At 32.4% G+C, this 16,159-nt stretch overlaps 4 protein-coding genes and 1 long non-coding RNA gene across 10 annotated transcripts; 3 read left to right on the top strand and 2 right to left on the bottom strand.

The window, feature by feature from the left end:
* Positions 1–127: 127 nt before the first annotated feature.
* Positions 128–1,193, top strand: LOC111416076 (ATP synthase mitochondrial F1 complex assembly factor 1). The gene is made up of 2 exons (XM_023048020.2): positions 128–817; positions 872–1,193. Exons 1-2 carry the CDS (start codon positions 242–244, stop codon positions 1,136–1,138), a joined length of 843 nt encoding a protein of 280 aa, XP_022903788.1. The 5' UTR covers positions 128–241; the 3' UTR covers positions 1,139–1,193.
* LOC111416077 (lipocalin/cytosolic fatty acid-binding protein Karl) lies at positions 1,125–2,956 on the bottom strand. Of its 2 annotated transcripts, XM_071194775.1 has the most exons (4): positions 2,881–2,956; positions 1,993–2,832; positions 1,685–1,913; positions 1,125–1,525 (listed from the first exon to the last, which is right to left on the bottom strand). In XM_071194775.1, the coding sequence occupies exons 2-4, from the start codon at positions 2,170–2,172 to the stop codon at positions 1,206–1,208; spliced, it is 729 nt and encodes a 242-aa protein (XP_071050876.1). In that variant the 5' UTR covers positions 2,173–2,832; positions 2,881–2,956; the 3' UTR covers positions 1,125–1,205. The 2 variants fall into 2 exon arrangements, with proteins under 2 accessions (XP_071050876.1, XP_022903789.2); XM_023048021.2 differs by having other exon boundaries at positions 1,993–2,956.
* A 1,245-nt stretch (positions 2,957–4,201) lies between these two features.
* On the top strand, positions 4,202–8,530 carry LOC111416075 (transmembrane protein dusky). Of its 2 annotated transcripts, none has more exons than XM_023048018.2 (4): positions 4,202–4,396; positions 4,462–4,526; positions 5,780–6,233; positions 6,871–8,530. In XM_023048018.2, exons 2-4 carry the CDS (start codon positions 4,482–4,484, stop codon positions 8,007–8,009), a joined length of 1,638 nt encoding a protein of 545 aa, XP_022903786.1. In that variant the 5' UTR covers positions 4,202–4,396; positions 4,462–4,481; the 3' UTR covers positions 8,010–8,530. The 2 variants fall into 2 exon arrangements, with proteins under 2 accessions (XP_022903786.1, XP_022903787.1); XM_023048019.2 differs by having other exon boundaries at positions 4,450–4,526.
* Positions 8,531–8,536: 6 nt separating this feature from the next.
* On the bottom strand, positions 8,537–14,129 carry LOC111416093 (zona pellucida domain-containing protein miniature). 2 transcript variants are annotated; one of them, XR_002706478.2, is made up of 5 exons: positions 14,048–14,129; positions 10,867–11,287; positions 10,499–10,621; positions 9,174–10,435; positions 8,537–9,099 (listed from the first exon to the last, which is right to left on the bottom strand). XR_002706478.2 is itself a non-coding variant. In XM_023048040.2 (4 exons), exons 1-4 carry the CDS (start codon positions 14,123–14,125, stop codon positions 9,381–9,383), a joined length of 1,677 nt encoding a protein of 558 aa, XP_022903808.1. In that variant the 5' UTR covers positions 14,126–14,129; the 3' UTR covers positions 8,537–9,380. The 2 variants fall into 2 exon arrangements, 1 of the variants encoding a protein (XP_022903808.1); XM_023048040.2 differs by having other exon boundaries at positions 8,537–10,435.
* Positions 12,522–15,744, top strand: LOC139429241 (uncharacterized). 3 transcript variants are annotated; one of them, XR_011639906.1, is made up of 4 exons: positions 12,522–12,682; positions 12,903–13,125; positions 13,229–14,819; positions 14,876–15,744. It is a non-coding gene; the product is annotated as an uncharacterized lncRNA (long non-coding RNA). The 3 variants fall into 3 exon arrangements; XR_011639905.1 differs by lacking the exon at positions 12,522–12,682 and having other exon boundaries at positions 12,689–13,125; positions 13,229–14,172; positions 14,231–14,819; XR_011639904.1 differs by lacking the exon at positions 12,522–12,682 and having other exon boundaries at positions 12,689–13,125.
* The last annotated feature ends 415 nt before the right edge of the window (positions 15,745–16,159 follow it).

Here is a 16,159-nt window from a genome sequence, read left to right as displayed (position 1 = left end):
CGATCAATATCACTGTAACTAATTTCACGTTAGTTAACAATTTTATCGTAGGCGTTTTTATAATATTACCCCAACGTGTTTATCAACATTTTATTAATAAACCGAAAAAGAACGTTTAATAATCTACAACAAATATTAATTTAATTAAATTCAAAAACAAATAATCTTTACCTCAGTAACAAAAAAAATCCCTAAAAGTATAACCTCAAAACCAAATTTACACCAAGTGTTACATTAAGTTATGAATTTTTCTTTAACTCGCAAATTCGCGGTTAGAATCTTACACAACTGCGTATTTCGAAAGTCGATATTATCCAGAAATATAATGAACACGTCCGCGGCTCTCCAAAAAGCCAACGAAGAATTGGAAGATAATCCGTACTATAAAAAGTATGCTGATAAAATCGCAAAATTACAACAAACATCGCCGGAGGAGTTTTTGAATAGGATTGAGAAAAGAAAGGATGTTAAAGAGGCCGAAAAACCGAAGGAGAAACAATTTTCCTCATTATTACAACCGAAAAAAACAATTTCGGAATCAAAACAAGTTGAAAATGAACCTTTGGATAAGATTATGAAGGTGGATTTGATCAAAGATAAAACTGCCGATGAGATCAAAACAATTTGGGAGGCCTATCATATTCAAAAAGATGTTATAGCGGCCACAATTCCAACAAAAGATTTTAATACGATTATTGAGGAATCGAAAAATTGCCCGATTTTTTTATTCCCAATTCCGAGAAGTCAAGGATTTGAATTTATAATGTGTGAATTTCAGGGAAACTCAGTTCATTTCACACCATTAATTTGCTACCAAGTAATTTGATATAATATTTGATATTATGATTACAACTTGATTTTGTGATTTTAGGTTCATAAAGAAAATTCGCCGGAATGTTTAACGATCAATCACTACACTGAATTTAAAGATGAAAAAGGGATTGTTTTAATGCGGGGTGAATACGATAAAAATGTTATTACCGGGAAAGAAGCGCAATGTTTAGCTAATCAGTTACAGCTTTATTACGATAAAAGGGATCCAGAAAAAAGCAAATTATTGAAAATTTTTAGTCAAAACCCTGATGAATTTAAACATACTGATTTAATAAAACAAATTGAAAATATTTCGTTAGGTTAAATTGTTTTATTTAAAATTAGTTTAAAAATACTTAATATATTGAAATATTAATTAATACACGTTGTATTTATTTATGGTGACTTTTTAACGGATGTTTTCGAATATAAATCGGTTTTCTTTCAGGTATTAACGATTGCGGTATATTTAATTCAAATTGTGAAATATCGCAATCATTTTGAGACATATCAAACATATAAGTTAAATCAATATCGTATCTTGGTAATTTATCTCTTAAATAAGAAATAACATTCACGCCTAAAACAGCTTCTCTACTCATAATAAAACTGGATAAATATCGGGGACTTTTCGATTTTTCAGCACAATGTAAAAGTAATGCCCAGGAATCGTAATCCGAATCGAGAACGAACGTGTTATAGACGCCCTCATCTGTAAAAAATAGAAGAACAATATTTAAGAGGGAAGAGTGAGAGAAGAAAAGGAGGTGAACCGAATAGTTCTTCTGGTCTAATTCACTTCTCTCTCTCTCTCTCTCTGTTTCTCTAAAGCGGTTCTTGATATGCAGAACTAATTGATTTTAATACTCACATATGTTTTCTGAATGGGTCCAATGACTTGGAATTTTTTTGTTTGGTATCGTCCACGTTATGTTGCCCATTAATTGTTCATTTAGAGGGTCGTCGGTGAAACTGTATGTGAAATTCATTGTGACATCGACTATGTGGGGCGACATCGTGAATTCTGCTCTCATACATCTATAAGGAAGTGCTTCTTCCGATGTTGCGAAATATTGAATAACATACCATTTTCCTAAAAGCTACAAAATTTTTTGTTTTGACATTTAAAATGTCATATCAAACGTCAAAATTGATATTTTTGAATTTATTTAAAATTACTTTATGTAAATCGAAATGATTGATTGGTTTAACTTTCGGGCAATGTTTCTTGTCTTCAACACGTCTTCGAGATTCCGAAACCACCAGAAATAGCGCAAAAATTAACAAAATCAATTTTTTATTCATTTTGCTTATTTTGAGTTGTTGTTTCGTTTCTAGTTGATAAGAAACTAAAATCATGTCGAGAGTAATAATCGTTATCTGTTAAAGTGGGTGTTAAATTTCCTCTTCGTGATTTCCTTTATGAAGAGCACGTTTTGGTCGTTTTATTAAATATTCATTTAAAATCTAATTGTTTCTTAGAAAATCAAATCAAATAATTTAAATTTCAAAGTATGACTAAGCCGGTACCTATTATTGAGTTAATTTATGTTTGAGAATAAAAAGGATTTAATATGTTTGCGTGATCGAAACGTGCACATCTCTTCTTGCGCTTCAGCCAACAATAGCTCGAAGGCACACTTCTACTTGACATATTAACATATATGCTTCGGTCTGACAATCGTGACACCATGTGTTCGTGTCAGTAAGAGTTCTTTATTTATTAATTTATTTTGTATTCAATAAACTCTCACAGTACGTGAAAAATTTGTTTCAATATCGTTATTATTTCTAGTTTGATAATTGTATTAATCGCTCACTTTACGACATGAGGTTGGATTATTTTTAATGTATTGTAGACATTCTAGAATATATCGCTGGTGCGCGTGCAAAGGGGTATATGTCAAAAAAAATCATTTCAAGGAAAAGTGGATAAATCATTTCAAGCCAAACGTAGTTATTTGACTTAAATGATCACCGATGTTATCTATCGCTTTCAACCAATTCTTGATGGAATAGCTAAAAAAAATAATATGTTTTATTAACATCTTAAAATAACTTAAATACATTTCAATGAAATTCTTTTGAACTTGTCCTTGAATCCATACATTGGTTTTGACCTAGTATTTTTACTTCCTGCTGCGGTGACTGTGTCAGACTTGTCGACGTCGTTTGACCACCAGACAGAAGAAGACAGATTTTTCGTTAAGAACCAGGTAATCATTCACCGAGGACGATCCTCTTTCTCTACCACTTCCTTCATCTTTGGTTTTTTCATCTTTCTTTACCATTTTTCTTCATCCTTCTCTATGACTTCTTTCTTTTCGATCCTCAATAAGCTCTCCGACTCTCAACCGTCCGAGTTAATTGGTTTGACCTAAATCCTCGGAGACCACAGAATATGAAAGTATTGCATCACGAGTAATCGCTTTTGTAAGATCTTTTTCTTACTTCTTTTTCTTATCTAACGACTCCTTATGGACCTTGAGGAATCTACTAGTATTTATGTTCATTATTAACTTCCTTTTAATCTTCAATTTATGTAACTTTTTTTATGGTCTTTTTATATTTATTTTTTTTTTGTTGGTGAAGAATCCAGAGGTCACGGGCGTGTCTTTGAAACCTTGACCTTGTTTTCAGGTCTTTTTAGTATTCGTTTTAGGAACCGGGGCCGAAATCCGCTACGGCATCATCATTTACATCGAATTAGCGCCCAAAGAAGTCGGTCTTCTACGCGAAGGAATCGACCTGCAAGAGAATTGACCGTATTGGCGAGTTGTCGTACCCCAGATTTTTACGATAATTGTCACGGATTCTTTTCAACACTCCTCAATTCGATTTGGCACGTAAAAACACTATAATAATAAATCTTTAACCGCAAAAATTTTTGTAATGTGATAACAACGCCATGTCATAATTTTTTTTTGATTAATTGTCAAAAAATAAAATTTTTCGAAAAAAAATTAATTTTTAATTTATTTATTTACTATATATTAAAAATTAATGATTTAAATATAAATATTATTACATAAAAAATGTTATTTCAATAATAATCTAAATTAAAAATAAATAAATAACGCCATCTCTTATTAATTTTTAAAATTGGTTATTTAAAGAAACGTCATTTCAAAGTTATAACCTCAAAAAATTTTTTTTATATTATTTATTTATTTTGCTCTAATTTTTTTCTCATTTCGTGTCTATTGGACGTCTGGAAACACGGAGACGCTCCTCTTCTGTAGGCCACGAGGCCCATACAGGCTGCGGGGCGTCGCATAACTGTATGGGGACCTGAATCTTTACCGTCTTTAGGTCACCGGTGCTCGGCTGGTGGGGCCCGGAGAAGCCCTCCTGCGAAGACAGGTGGAACACGCACTCGATCTTGAAGGCTCGCGGTAACCTGCCGGTGCAGAAGAAGTTTCGAAACACTTCAAAAAAGTTTAATACTTTATTTTTTGGAGGTTAAGTTTTATTCTTTTTAAGTGGAGTTTTATACCTTTTTTTACAAGTGTTATTAGAAAGACAAACTTAAAATTAAGTTATCTTTGGGATTAATATTTATTTATAAAAAAATTAACAATTGGTAAGTCAATTTATTGAAACAAATTTTTTTTTAATTATTTTTTTTTTATCTAGAATTATTTTTAGTTTTTTTTGGGGTGCTTAAAATGAGGATATCACATCTGCTTTTCGCCGGGCTATTTTTACAAAATGTAAGTAATTTTTGATTTGACGTTAAACGTCAATGTCACTAAATTAATATAGTGTATTCGAAAAGGGAGGACTGTACTTCGCATTTAACGTCATTAGATTAATAACCCTCTTTTTTTAAATTCACTGTATGTACCTGAAATGTTAACCTAAATTTTTTGTTGAAATCTTATTTCGATCTAATTGTAAGAATATTCCCGTAAATTTATCAAAAACGTGTTAATTACCCAAATTACCCATACGCAACGTGTCCGTCATAAACCATTTAAGGTCTAAGAATCCCGTCCAAGTCGTTCTTTGACCATGTATAGAAGACGTTGGAGCGACGAAAGAAATTGAGGATGCTTACAGGATACGCTGCGAACAGTTTGATTGACGTATTACTGTTAGCTCGGTCCAGTTCCATCGTGGTGTTGAATTTTTCATTTTGCCACTCCAATACGTTCAAATAAACCTTGATTTTTTGGGTGGTTAAAAATCGATTCGATTTCGGTTAGGGTTCAAACCTGGAAATGAAAGGATTGTATCTTCAAATGCAAAACGGATGCAAAATCGAGAGTAAAGTGCAAGTGAAATGAATCGGAAAGAACGTTTCTCTTCTTATTCTTTTTATTTGGTGTAATAAAATGAACGTGATGAATTATTATGATTACGTGGTTTAAATTATTATTTTAATTATCATTTTATTTATAATTATCTTTTTATTTATTTCCTCAATGGAAAAGAAATACCTTTTTAGAGGAAATAACAAAAAAAAAATAACCTAAAAATGTCAAATAAACGTCAAAATTTTGATATTTCCAAAAAATTTTAAAGATTTATTTTAATATTAATAATTAATAATAATAATAGTAAACTTTTATTGCCTTTTTTGTATACTTATTAAGTGATAAAAAAAATTGGAATGGTCGTTTGACCGATTGACCTTGTCTTGAAGAACATCCGTGACCCCCTCCGCTTCGATCGCTTTTTACCACTTCTTCAGCAGCAGAGCATCGCTCTTTAATGGTAGAAGAAAGCGTTCGCCGGCTGATGATATTCGGGTCGACGACTATATGAATTCAGAATCAGCATAATTCGGGGCCGGGAATTGATATTTAATTAACTCCGACGATGTGGAGCAGACCATCGTCCTCAAGACCATAGCCCCCGGCTTCCATCCACTTCTTTTAACTGTTATTTCCTGCCTCCGGTCATTTCTTGACCCCACGCAAAAAAAAACAAATTTACCTTTCAAATCATTTTTCTTTTCCAGCTTTTTTATGTAACCCTTGCAGAAGATGTAGAAGTCGTTGAGGCCATTCCCAGTAAAGAAGAACTTAACGAAATCCCTTTAGCCACCGACCGTGAAGACAACGAGCAAAAACCCGACCAAGTCGCGTTAGAATCGATGGAACAACAATTAAAAAACCATCAGTTTAATGGTGGCGGTCCAGTTCGAAACGGATTTCCACCAAGAGGAGGAAAACCTTTCGGAAAACCTCAATTTGACAAGGAAATTTATAACGGACCTCCACCACCTTTACCACTACGACAACACGCAATGGATAAACTCGGAAGTGTAGTTGGGGGCGGCGGAAATGATCTTTGGCCGAAACCCGTCTTGGATACACCAAGAGTTATTTCTTTGGATGCTAAATGCGAGAAGAATTTAATGAAGGTTTATTTGGAATTTGATAAACCTTTTTATGGAATTGTTTTTAGTAAAGGTAAATAAAATTTGAATTAACTTTTTTCTAAATGATTAAGAACTGCTCCAGAGCTATTCCAAATTGTTCAAAATCATCGAAAGGTGATTAGTTGGAAACTTATGCTAAGTTATCCTAAGAATGTCTAAACTTGTCTAACTTAGTAACAACTGATTTATGGAAACTTCAAGTTGTTCAAAACGATTGGACGCTATTTCGACATCATAAAAGGCTAGTCTAAATGATTAAGAACTAGTTCATAGCTATTTCAGGTTGCTCAGAATCATTCAAAGCTTGTCTAAATGATTAGGAAGTAGCTCATAGGTATTTCAAGTTGTTCGTAATAATTAAAACTTGATACTAATTATTGAAAGTTTATCTAAATCATTGGGTACAAGTTTATAGCTATTCCAAGTTGTTCAAAATCCTGGAAATATGATTGTTAAGCATTGGAAAATTGTCCAAATGACAAAGAAGTCCTCCACAGCTATGTCAAGTTGTTTAAAATGACTAAAAACCAGATGGTAATAATTGAAAGGTTGTCTAAATGATTAAGAACTGATTCATAGTTATAACTTTATCTCTTTGAATGGCAGAACTCAAAGTAGCTCTGACATTACATATTATTTAATATTTAATAATATAAATTTTGTTTTAGGTTATTTCAGTAATTTACATTGTATTCACGTCCCAGCTGGTTTAGGAAGGACAAGTGCACAATTTGAAATTGGAATACATCAATGTGGGACTTTAGGAAACACCGAAAATGGTCTTTATGGTTACGGAGCCGATTCAGGTTCCGGTACATTTTTCGAAAACATCATAATAATTCAATACGACCCTCAAGTACAAGAAGTTTGGGATCAAGCTCGAAAGCTTCGTTGCACGTGGCACGATCAATATGAAAAATCAGTAACGTTTCGACCATTCCCCGTTGATATGATTGATGTGGTTCGAACTGATTTCGCTGGGGATAACGTTGGTTGTTGGATGCAAATTCAAGTTGGAAAGGGACCGTGGGCTTCGGAAGTTTCCGGTTTGGTAAAAATCGGTCAAACGATGACGATGGTTTTAGCTATAAAAGATGATGAATCTAAATTTGATATGTTAGTGAGAAATTGTATGGCGCACGATGGTAAGCGAGCGCCGATTCCTTTAGTCGATCAAAATGGATGTATAACTCGCCCGAAATTAATGTCCAAGTTTACAAAGATTAAAAATTTCGGTTCGAGCGCAACCGTTTTATCTTACGCCCATTTCCAAGCATTCAAATTCCCAGATTCAATGGAAGTACACTTTCAATGTACGATACAAATTTGTAGACATCATTGCCCCGATCAATGCATTGATTCAAACAATAATAATTATAACGATATTGAAGCGGAATACGGCCCACCATCGTCTCATCAACTTCCTTTAGATGCTTTCTTCCACGCAGGATTACAAAAGCGCGAAGATAGAAGAACGAGGAGATCTGTAAATCCAGAAACGGAAATTGGAGTTAATAAAGTTATTAGAGTTGTGTCAACGGGTGATTTAACATTTGCTTTGGATGAAAATTCGACGGCCACGGTGGCTCCGCCAACGATTATTTTCCCAGCTAAGGAAGAATTAAGTAATAATGGATTAATATGTATGACAACGCCCGGTTTTGCGGCTACTTTAATTATTTTATTGGCAATTTTAATCGTTTCTTGTTTACTTTCGGCGTTTTTGTGCGTTAAATTAAGGCCGAGTATTCAAGGGAACGGGTTATATGTTGGGGGGAAGAAATCAAAAAGTTGCTTTTATTCATAGGATTTAATGTAATTAATTTTTTGTAAACGCATAATATTCAATGACACAAAAATGTTTGAGGTTAGTTTTTATTTTGTTGAATATTATGATTGTTAGCTCTTTAAAAACAATTCTTTTGGTATTCTTTAAAAGAAGTTTGGATATTTTTATTCAAAATGTATTATTACCTGTTTTTTTTACCTTTTTTTGGAAAATATTTTCTTGTAGATATTAATAGATGTACATAGGATTTTTGAATAAGATGGGAAAGACTTTTTTAGAGTATTTAATTATAATTTTAAGTTGTTTTTTTAATTAAGAAGCCGAAAATGAAGGATTTTTACTCTTAATTAAAAAAAATTACAAGGAATAGATATTTATTTATTATTTATTTACGATTTGAAACTTTTAATTCAGCAGGACACCGAATTTTTTGTTCTCCTGGATTTGAATGATTAAAAATTAATTAACATAAATCCAAGTCATTTTTTGTAGTTGTATTAAAAAAATTTATAAATAAAAAATGTCGAAAACAAAGAAAACTGCAGTTTCCATTTTGATCATTTTATTACAGGTTTTTTGCTATCGATTAAAATAAACAAAAAATAATTATAAACGTGATTATAATAACTGCAATAAATACTATCTCGAGAAAAGAACGAAATTTAAATAAACAAACGTAATACTGTGATATGTTTTTTATAAAAAAAATTAAGCAGATTAACTTTAAATCCACGTTATCTCATAAAAATCTTACAACCTACTCTAATCTAATACATTTTAATAAAAATATCTTTTAATTTAAACATCTTAAACTTTAAACAATGAGGTGTAATGTCTTTTAACTCTTTTTAATTAACAAAAAAAAACTTAAGCAAAAATACAAAATACAAGTAATACTATACAAAAAAGTACAATATGTACAAGTCTTAAATGAAAGTTTTCGAAATTAAACAACGAAAAAATTAAAAATAAAAAGAGAAATTGAAATAATCTTTTTTTTTGCGTAAAATTTCTATTTACAACAAGAATTAGGAACTGGAGATGCGGAAAAGATAAAGACCAAGATTTTCTTCTTATTTCTACCATATCCCGAGTTTAATCTAAAATTCTAAAAACGAAAATGATTAAAACGAAATTAATTATTGAAAAAAATAAATTAGGTATTTTATTTAATTTTTTTACATTGTCATCTTCATTATTGCATTTTTGCCCACATTTTCACCTAAATCCTATAAAATTAAATTATTAAAAAAGATTTATTCAAAATTAAACAATAAAAAAATGGTTAACCCAAAAACTAATTTTAGGTTATAATTTACGTCATTAATGTCAATAATAAACATGAAGTTAGCTAAATAATATTTTTAGGTTAGCCATTTAATAATTTTTTTATTGTTCAATTTCACTTATTTCTTGTTTAACCTTCCCATTTTTAAAATCTTGTAAATTAACCCCATTCTTATTATTATTATCGTGTTTAAATAATTTCATAACATTCGTAAACGTCGATAATTGCAAAGTTTGACTTTCAATTATTTGTCTCCCCGATGTTGAATTTTCTTTTTGGAGTTGATACCGATAGAGTAAAGACACAGCTACTAATGTACTAACGGCAGCAGAAATCGCAATCATAACAAATAATGCACTAAAACCGGGAACGGGCATACAAATTCCATAAATAACTTCTTCGCGAATTTTTCCTTGAAATATCGTAACCGATTCAGTTTTAGCATCGGGACTGAAAGCTAAATCCGCTTCGGATATAACTTTGTAAATACCGGACACTCCAACATCAGCACTTCTCGTTTTCCTATCTAAAATTTGATGACGTTTTTTACGAGATTTAATTTTTTCGTTAATTGTATCTTCTTTTATTGTTGTTGTATCAGATAAATCCGATAAACTTCTTGGTGTTCCAATTTGTTGTTCTTCTAATTGTCGGGGTCCATGCGGAAATGGTCCTTTAAATGGAAGTGCAGCAATTTCATTTCCTACATCACTCGAAAATCGTTTATTTCCATTATTTTTTTTATTACTTTTTCCATTCGATGGAAAACCAGCTCCAATATCAATAGACGCCACATTATTATTATCGTCCTCAATCTTTTTGTTATTATTATTCGTATCTTTTCTTTCAATCGAATTAAAATGATCCTCAAAATCATTTCCCACACCATTTATTAATTGATCTTGACAATGATCTAAACATCCGTGACGACAAACTTCCACTTTACACTTGATGTGTACGCTAAGAGTATCGGGAAATTTAAATGCGTGAAAGAAAGCGTATGTAATTATTGAGGCTCTATCATCGACTCCTCGCGCTTTTAAGAACCTGCTAATCATTTTCGGGCGTAAAACGCATCCTTTATCGTCGGATAATTCGATTATGTGGTTATCACCATCGGATGCTATACAAGACTTTACTCGCATATCAAATTCTCCTAAAAAATAACATAATCAATTAAAAAATATTTAATTTTTAGGGTAGGATTTTTTTTAATTACCTTTATAATCGTTTATAGCTACAACTAAAGTTAAAGTTGATCCTAACGGAACTATTCCAGTTACTGGTGGAGCCCACGGACCTTTTCCATGTTGGATTTCCATCCAACAATCAACATTATCCCCTAAAAAAAATAATCATTATTCATTTTACGGGATATACAGGTGTTTCATTCATATTTCATTTCAATTTAGTATTCATAACATTCCTTGAACACACATCAAACAATCAATTAATACGCCACCATACTCATGTTAATGCGTACTTCCCGTTATTTTCAACGTTTCTAAACTTGCATACAAATCAACCACACGCTCCTTCTTTCCTTTCTTTCTTCACAAAAAAAAATTTACATAAATCAATAAGCACCTTTAAAATCCAATTGGATAACATCTAAATCGGCAATAACCATCGGTGGTTTTGACGCTGTTTTCTCGTAATCATTGAACCATTCGCACCTCAGTCTTTTCGCTTCATCCCATACTTCCAATAAATCCTTATCGTATTGAACGACAACGGTGTTTTCGTAAAATTGACCGTGAAGATCCGGTTTTGTTCCGCATCTTGTGTACGCGATTCGGAACGAAAATGATGATTGCCCGGTTAATGGAGGCACGTAAACACACCGTGGGTCACCGTGTTGTCCTTTTGATGATACAATCCCTTCGAATGGATGTGAAAATGTTAAATGAACGTCCATGTGATCTTTTCCGCACATTACTTCTAATGATTGAATTGATGGCATATCTTCCGGTTTGTCCATTGGCCATAAATCTCCACATTTTATTAACTAAAAATAAAATTATAAATAAATTAAATGATTAATCTAAAAACATATTATGTAGCTAACTTCACATTTATTATAAGTACGAAGGCTTTCACGGACGGTGGTAATTAAACTAAAACTAGAACTAACACTACCACTATCAGTAGAACTAACACTAGTTCTAGGTCTAGTGTTAGTTCTAGTTTTAGTGCAATAAAAATATGCGACGTGTCACTTTGAACTTCTTTCTGAAGAAGGTTGCAACATGGCATCCGAAACGTCAAACATTTTTTCAAAAGACCCGAAAGTTTCTAGTTCTAGGTCTAGTGTTAGTTCTAGTGATAGTACTTATAATAACTATTAATAACTTTTTAGGTAATTCTAAAAAAGTAAAATTTTTTATGATCTTATTTTCCATACAATTCTTTTTTTATGAGTTATTTTAGCAAGGCGTGTTTCTACTCCGTTAAATTAACATCCACGCGATAACCAAAAGTGATTAGCATAACGAATACGTTAATACATAATCTGAAATCTCAAGGAAGAATGAAAAAGAATATAGTAAAAAAATGGGCCACGTGGATCATCTTTTGAAAACTCTCGCCTCTCGATCTCGTCCTAATTCGCAACGTATCGCTTGCCAAGTGGTCCATACACGATGGTGAGCAATACAATGCCCTCGCAGCCGTATTCTAATAAGACTCGCGCGACTAATTGTACTTCACGTAATTAATCGTTGCGGTTGCGATGGAGAAATCCTTACGGTGGCGGACGTAAAGTCGACCCACAAACGGTTGCTCCGCAAGAAGTTCGCGCAGCCGAGTTTAGAGATAAACGCGGCCCATTGTCTAGCCGGAACCGTTAATAAACAAGCGGTTAATTGGACGCGAGCCGCAATTATCAACGCTCGGTCTGCGATCACCAACTGGTCTTTTCGGTATAATTCTATTTGAAAAAATTGTATTTCCTTGAAACCAACAATTCTAGACATATTTTTAAATAATAATTAAATTTTTATATTTAAGGTTATTTCTTATGTCAAAAATTTGTAATTTTATTTTTAATTTAAGTTGGTATTAATAATTTAACTTAATTCGAATAAATTAAAAGTTTTAATTAAAAGACATTAAATAATTAGTGTAATTACTAAAAATTAATCATGTTTTAAAATAAAACATAAAATATAAAGCAAAATCGTTTTAATCGAATCGTTTTAAAATAATTTTATTATTTAGAGGTTGCAATAACTGACATTTCTATCAATTTCGATTTTATTTATGTCATTTTGTGTTTCCCAATTTATTTCAATTTCATAATTTCCATTTTACATTAAGAAAAGACTAGTTCTTGTTACGTCTAATTAATTTAATCAACTTATTTACGACGATTTAATGTGGTTATAACTAAAACTATTTTGAGGTTATTTTTTTCTAGTTGTCACTAGAAATTAATTTATGAGAGGCACAAGTTTTAATTTGTACTTAGTAGTTTTGTATCGATTAATTTAATGATAAATTCCTAGAAATTATAATCGAATGTACTTCTGAACATGTTAATTCGTTAAAATTATGAAACATGGAATTCTAAAAGAGAACTTTTTGTAAGTCTGTGTACTCTTATATAACCTGATTTTTTTTAGGTGTCTGGTTTATTACCCCATAATTTTACTCTTTATGAATATCCCATTGAACATTGGAGAGTATCAGAAACCCTATCGAATATAAATGGATCACCAGATTGACAAACATGTGATGAAGGTTCCAATTATCTCAAAACTCGATCTGTTTACAGCTTCATTAGCACCAGACACAAGAAATTGTGTTTTAATAGATCCTGGTGGTTTTCTTGCCTATTACACAAAGGTACCTTTATAACATTGTTCTTTTCTGCTTTCACTTGACAACTATTTACCTTTTTTCTATTTATTTTCAAACTTTTAAACTTAAAATATTACTTGTTTTTCAGCTACTCTACATATGGAGACGTGAACATTGTTAGCCCATAGCGTATAAAATACAAGAATTAATGATTAAGGTGTTACCTGATCATCAACGTTTTGTGCACAACATTTTCTTTCCCCAAATAACATTGCAAAGTGCTTCATCATCGACAGGAAACACTTTTTTGTCGTTTCCAACTACCTCCATTGAAGTTAAAATTGAATATGAACAAGAAGTTAAGATTATATAAACGTCTATAAGACTAGTTTAAAACCATTTATCTTTACAACGGAAGTAGGAAGAGAAATGAGCTCATGTTAACCGGAAATACTGTTAGATCGTTATATTATTACACCATCCGGTATGGTTTAGTAATCGACAACAAAAAAAAAGAACTTAGTTAAACTTTATTCAATTTCATTTGGAATTCAAATCTTTTCCTTTTTGTTTGTGAAGAAGGTTTTAGGTTGGAATTGTCGCCTTCGTTTTGGTCGTCGTCGTGTGAGATATGTATGTTGGACCGTTAGAAATTGTTGGACGTCGACGCCAAGACGCGTTTGACCGATGACCTACCGCCGGTTCTGCGCAAGAAAGCAGCAGCGCGGTCGCGAGAACATGATGAAATAGCGCAATCCTGACGGATTACCAAACGATTAACAAACAGGAAATAATACTATTAATACCCCGTAATTAATTAAATCAATTTTTGAAATTAAAATGTAATAAGGTTGAAATGGATCGTTACAAATGTGGTTATTGTTTGGTCTGTGATCTGCATTTCAATTAAATTGGACTAAATAATGTTACCGTTAAATGATAAATAAAATAACTTTGTGTTACTCACCGTAAATAAACTAACGAAACACGACCAATACAGAAGACAAAACGTATACCTTCGAAGTCCTCGTGATGAATTTCGCATTTTTTTCTTTTACCCTGAAACAACCAAGGAAGAATTTAGTAAAATTGGTAAAAAAAATGTAATTAAAAAAGAAAACCGCATCTTTAAAATAAAAAAAATTTCAAGTTTAAGTTTTCTCGAAGTAAGATCTGAGATCATCATCCCGTTGGATGCCACACTCATTTTAAAGGCAGCTCTGCATTCGCACACGTGCTGCCACGCGTTAAGAAAGGCAACAGACACCATAGCACTGGCGACACACGATCGCCAATCCTGTTATTTTAATTAGTAACTGTGTATTAAGAGAGGCTCCTAAACGTCTTCCTCGTACCTCTGCAGGATGTTCTTTGCGTAATCTCCAGAACACCAAAATAGGTTACCAGGACAACGAAGAAAGAAAGAAATAATCTTTTCAAATTCGTACGATTTTGTTCGCGACCGATTAATTAATCGGTTAATTTGCATGTCTGAGAGATTGCGAGAGTGAAAACGACTCGAATGACGAGATCTGATCTTCGTTTTTGGTGGCGTTTTACGACCTCAAAGTGAACGAGATTGCTTTAAACCGCGGAAAGGTTTCTATGCAAATTCAATTTCCCTTTCATTTTAACAATTATATATATATAATTTTTAAATAATTATTTGAAATAGAAAAAACTGTGCCGGGATTTTATCTAGATGGTCTTTTTGCCTTCCTTCTGTCGACGATAAAACGGTAATTGAATTCGGATAAAGTGAAACGCAATATTAATAACGGTATAAATTGGTTAGGATACCAACAAGACGAAGAAGCAGGAGGATCTCGGACATCTTCTCGATGTATATAGAAAATTTCCGGAAATAATAAGAAAAGCCGTCGGAATGTAAAAGACTCGTACCGTCTTCGAGCCAATGCCATTTGCGTCGGGTTCCAGCCACAGCTGTCCGTTATGTCAACGCCGTACCCTGTATAATGGCTGAAGACAAGAAAAAAAAAAGGGAAAGAAATAAAAAAGGGAAAGAAAGAAAAAGACGAAAAATGCGTGACCTTTAATTAATAGAAGATAACATTATTTTTTTGAATAAAATTCAATCTTACCTTCCAAAGGTCGTCCGTAACCCAGGATTTTTTCTTTAAATTCAGATCATATTTATCAAATCAATTATTATCGTGGGTACATCACTCTGCGCTAAGAAACCGACGTCGCGACGGCCAACAACGTGTGATTCAATGCTCAACAATACTCTACGTCCGGCAAAGAAGAACTGCCGAGCAGACTGATGGTGTCCAGTTATCCCGGCGACTTCCTTGGCCGTTCGGTTACGTCAGGCCGTCGCCGAAGAACGAGGAAAGAAGAAGGAAAAGGTGACGGTGATGACGAGGAAGATGAGAGAGAAGGTGGCCCCATCGCCAGTCTGCCAACAGACGCACAGACTGGTAAAGGCCATCGACATTGCCCACTTTAAGCTCTTGAGACTCTTAACGTACGTCGACCGAATTTCGAGACGTACCGGTTCGAGTTTTCGGCCAGAATTGATTATTGTAACCGGGCGTGTGTGTGCGTGAGTCTGATGTAACCGCTCCGTTTTTATATTCGATGAATAAGAATAAATTTATATCGAATTATAATTGAATCAATAAAAATCTAATTTAAATGACATTAGCTGTCATTTTAGAATACATAACCTAAAAATATCCAATAAAAAATAATTTATTATATCAAATTATTGAAATAATATTCACCAAAAAAAATTGCGCCAATCTCTTAATAATATTATTCAATATTTTATGATTAAATCCACACAATATCAGGATACTTTTCAAATTTGACATTTCTAAAAAATAATTACCGACAATACAGATTCCTAATTTATAACAACCAAATTTATTTTCTCGTCCAAATTCTAATAACTAAATCGCCCTTTATATCATTATTTGTACAACAATACATTTATTATAACATTTTTAATTAAATTTCTTTTACTTCAGATTTTAATTATTTCAGTAGTACCAACATAAACTTCCTTTTTAATATTGTTTAAATTTTTGCATTTAAAATCATTTTTCTCATAAAA

The sequence above is a fragment of the Onthophagus taurus genome, chromosome 3 (assembly GCF_036711975.1).
Source record: "Onthophagus taurus isolate NC chromosome 3, IU_Otau_3.0, whole genome shotgun sequence".
Taxonomy (NCBI): Eukaryota; Metazoa; Arthropoda; class Insecta; order Coleoptera; family Scarabaeidae; genus Onthophagus; species Onthophagus taurus.
Note: the sequence above shows the minus strand (reverse complement) of the source record. Positions and strands in the feature narration are given on the sequence as shown.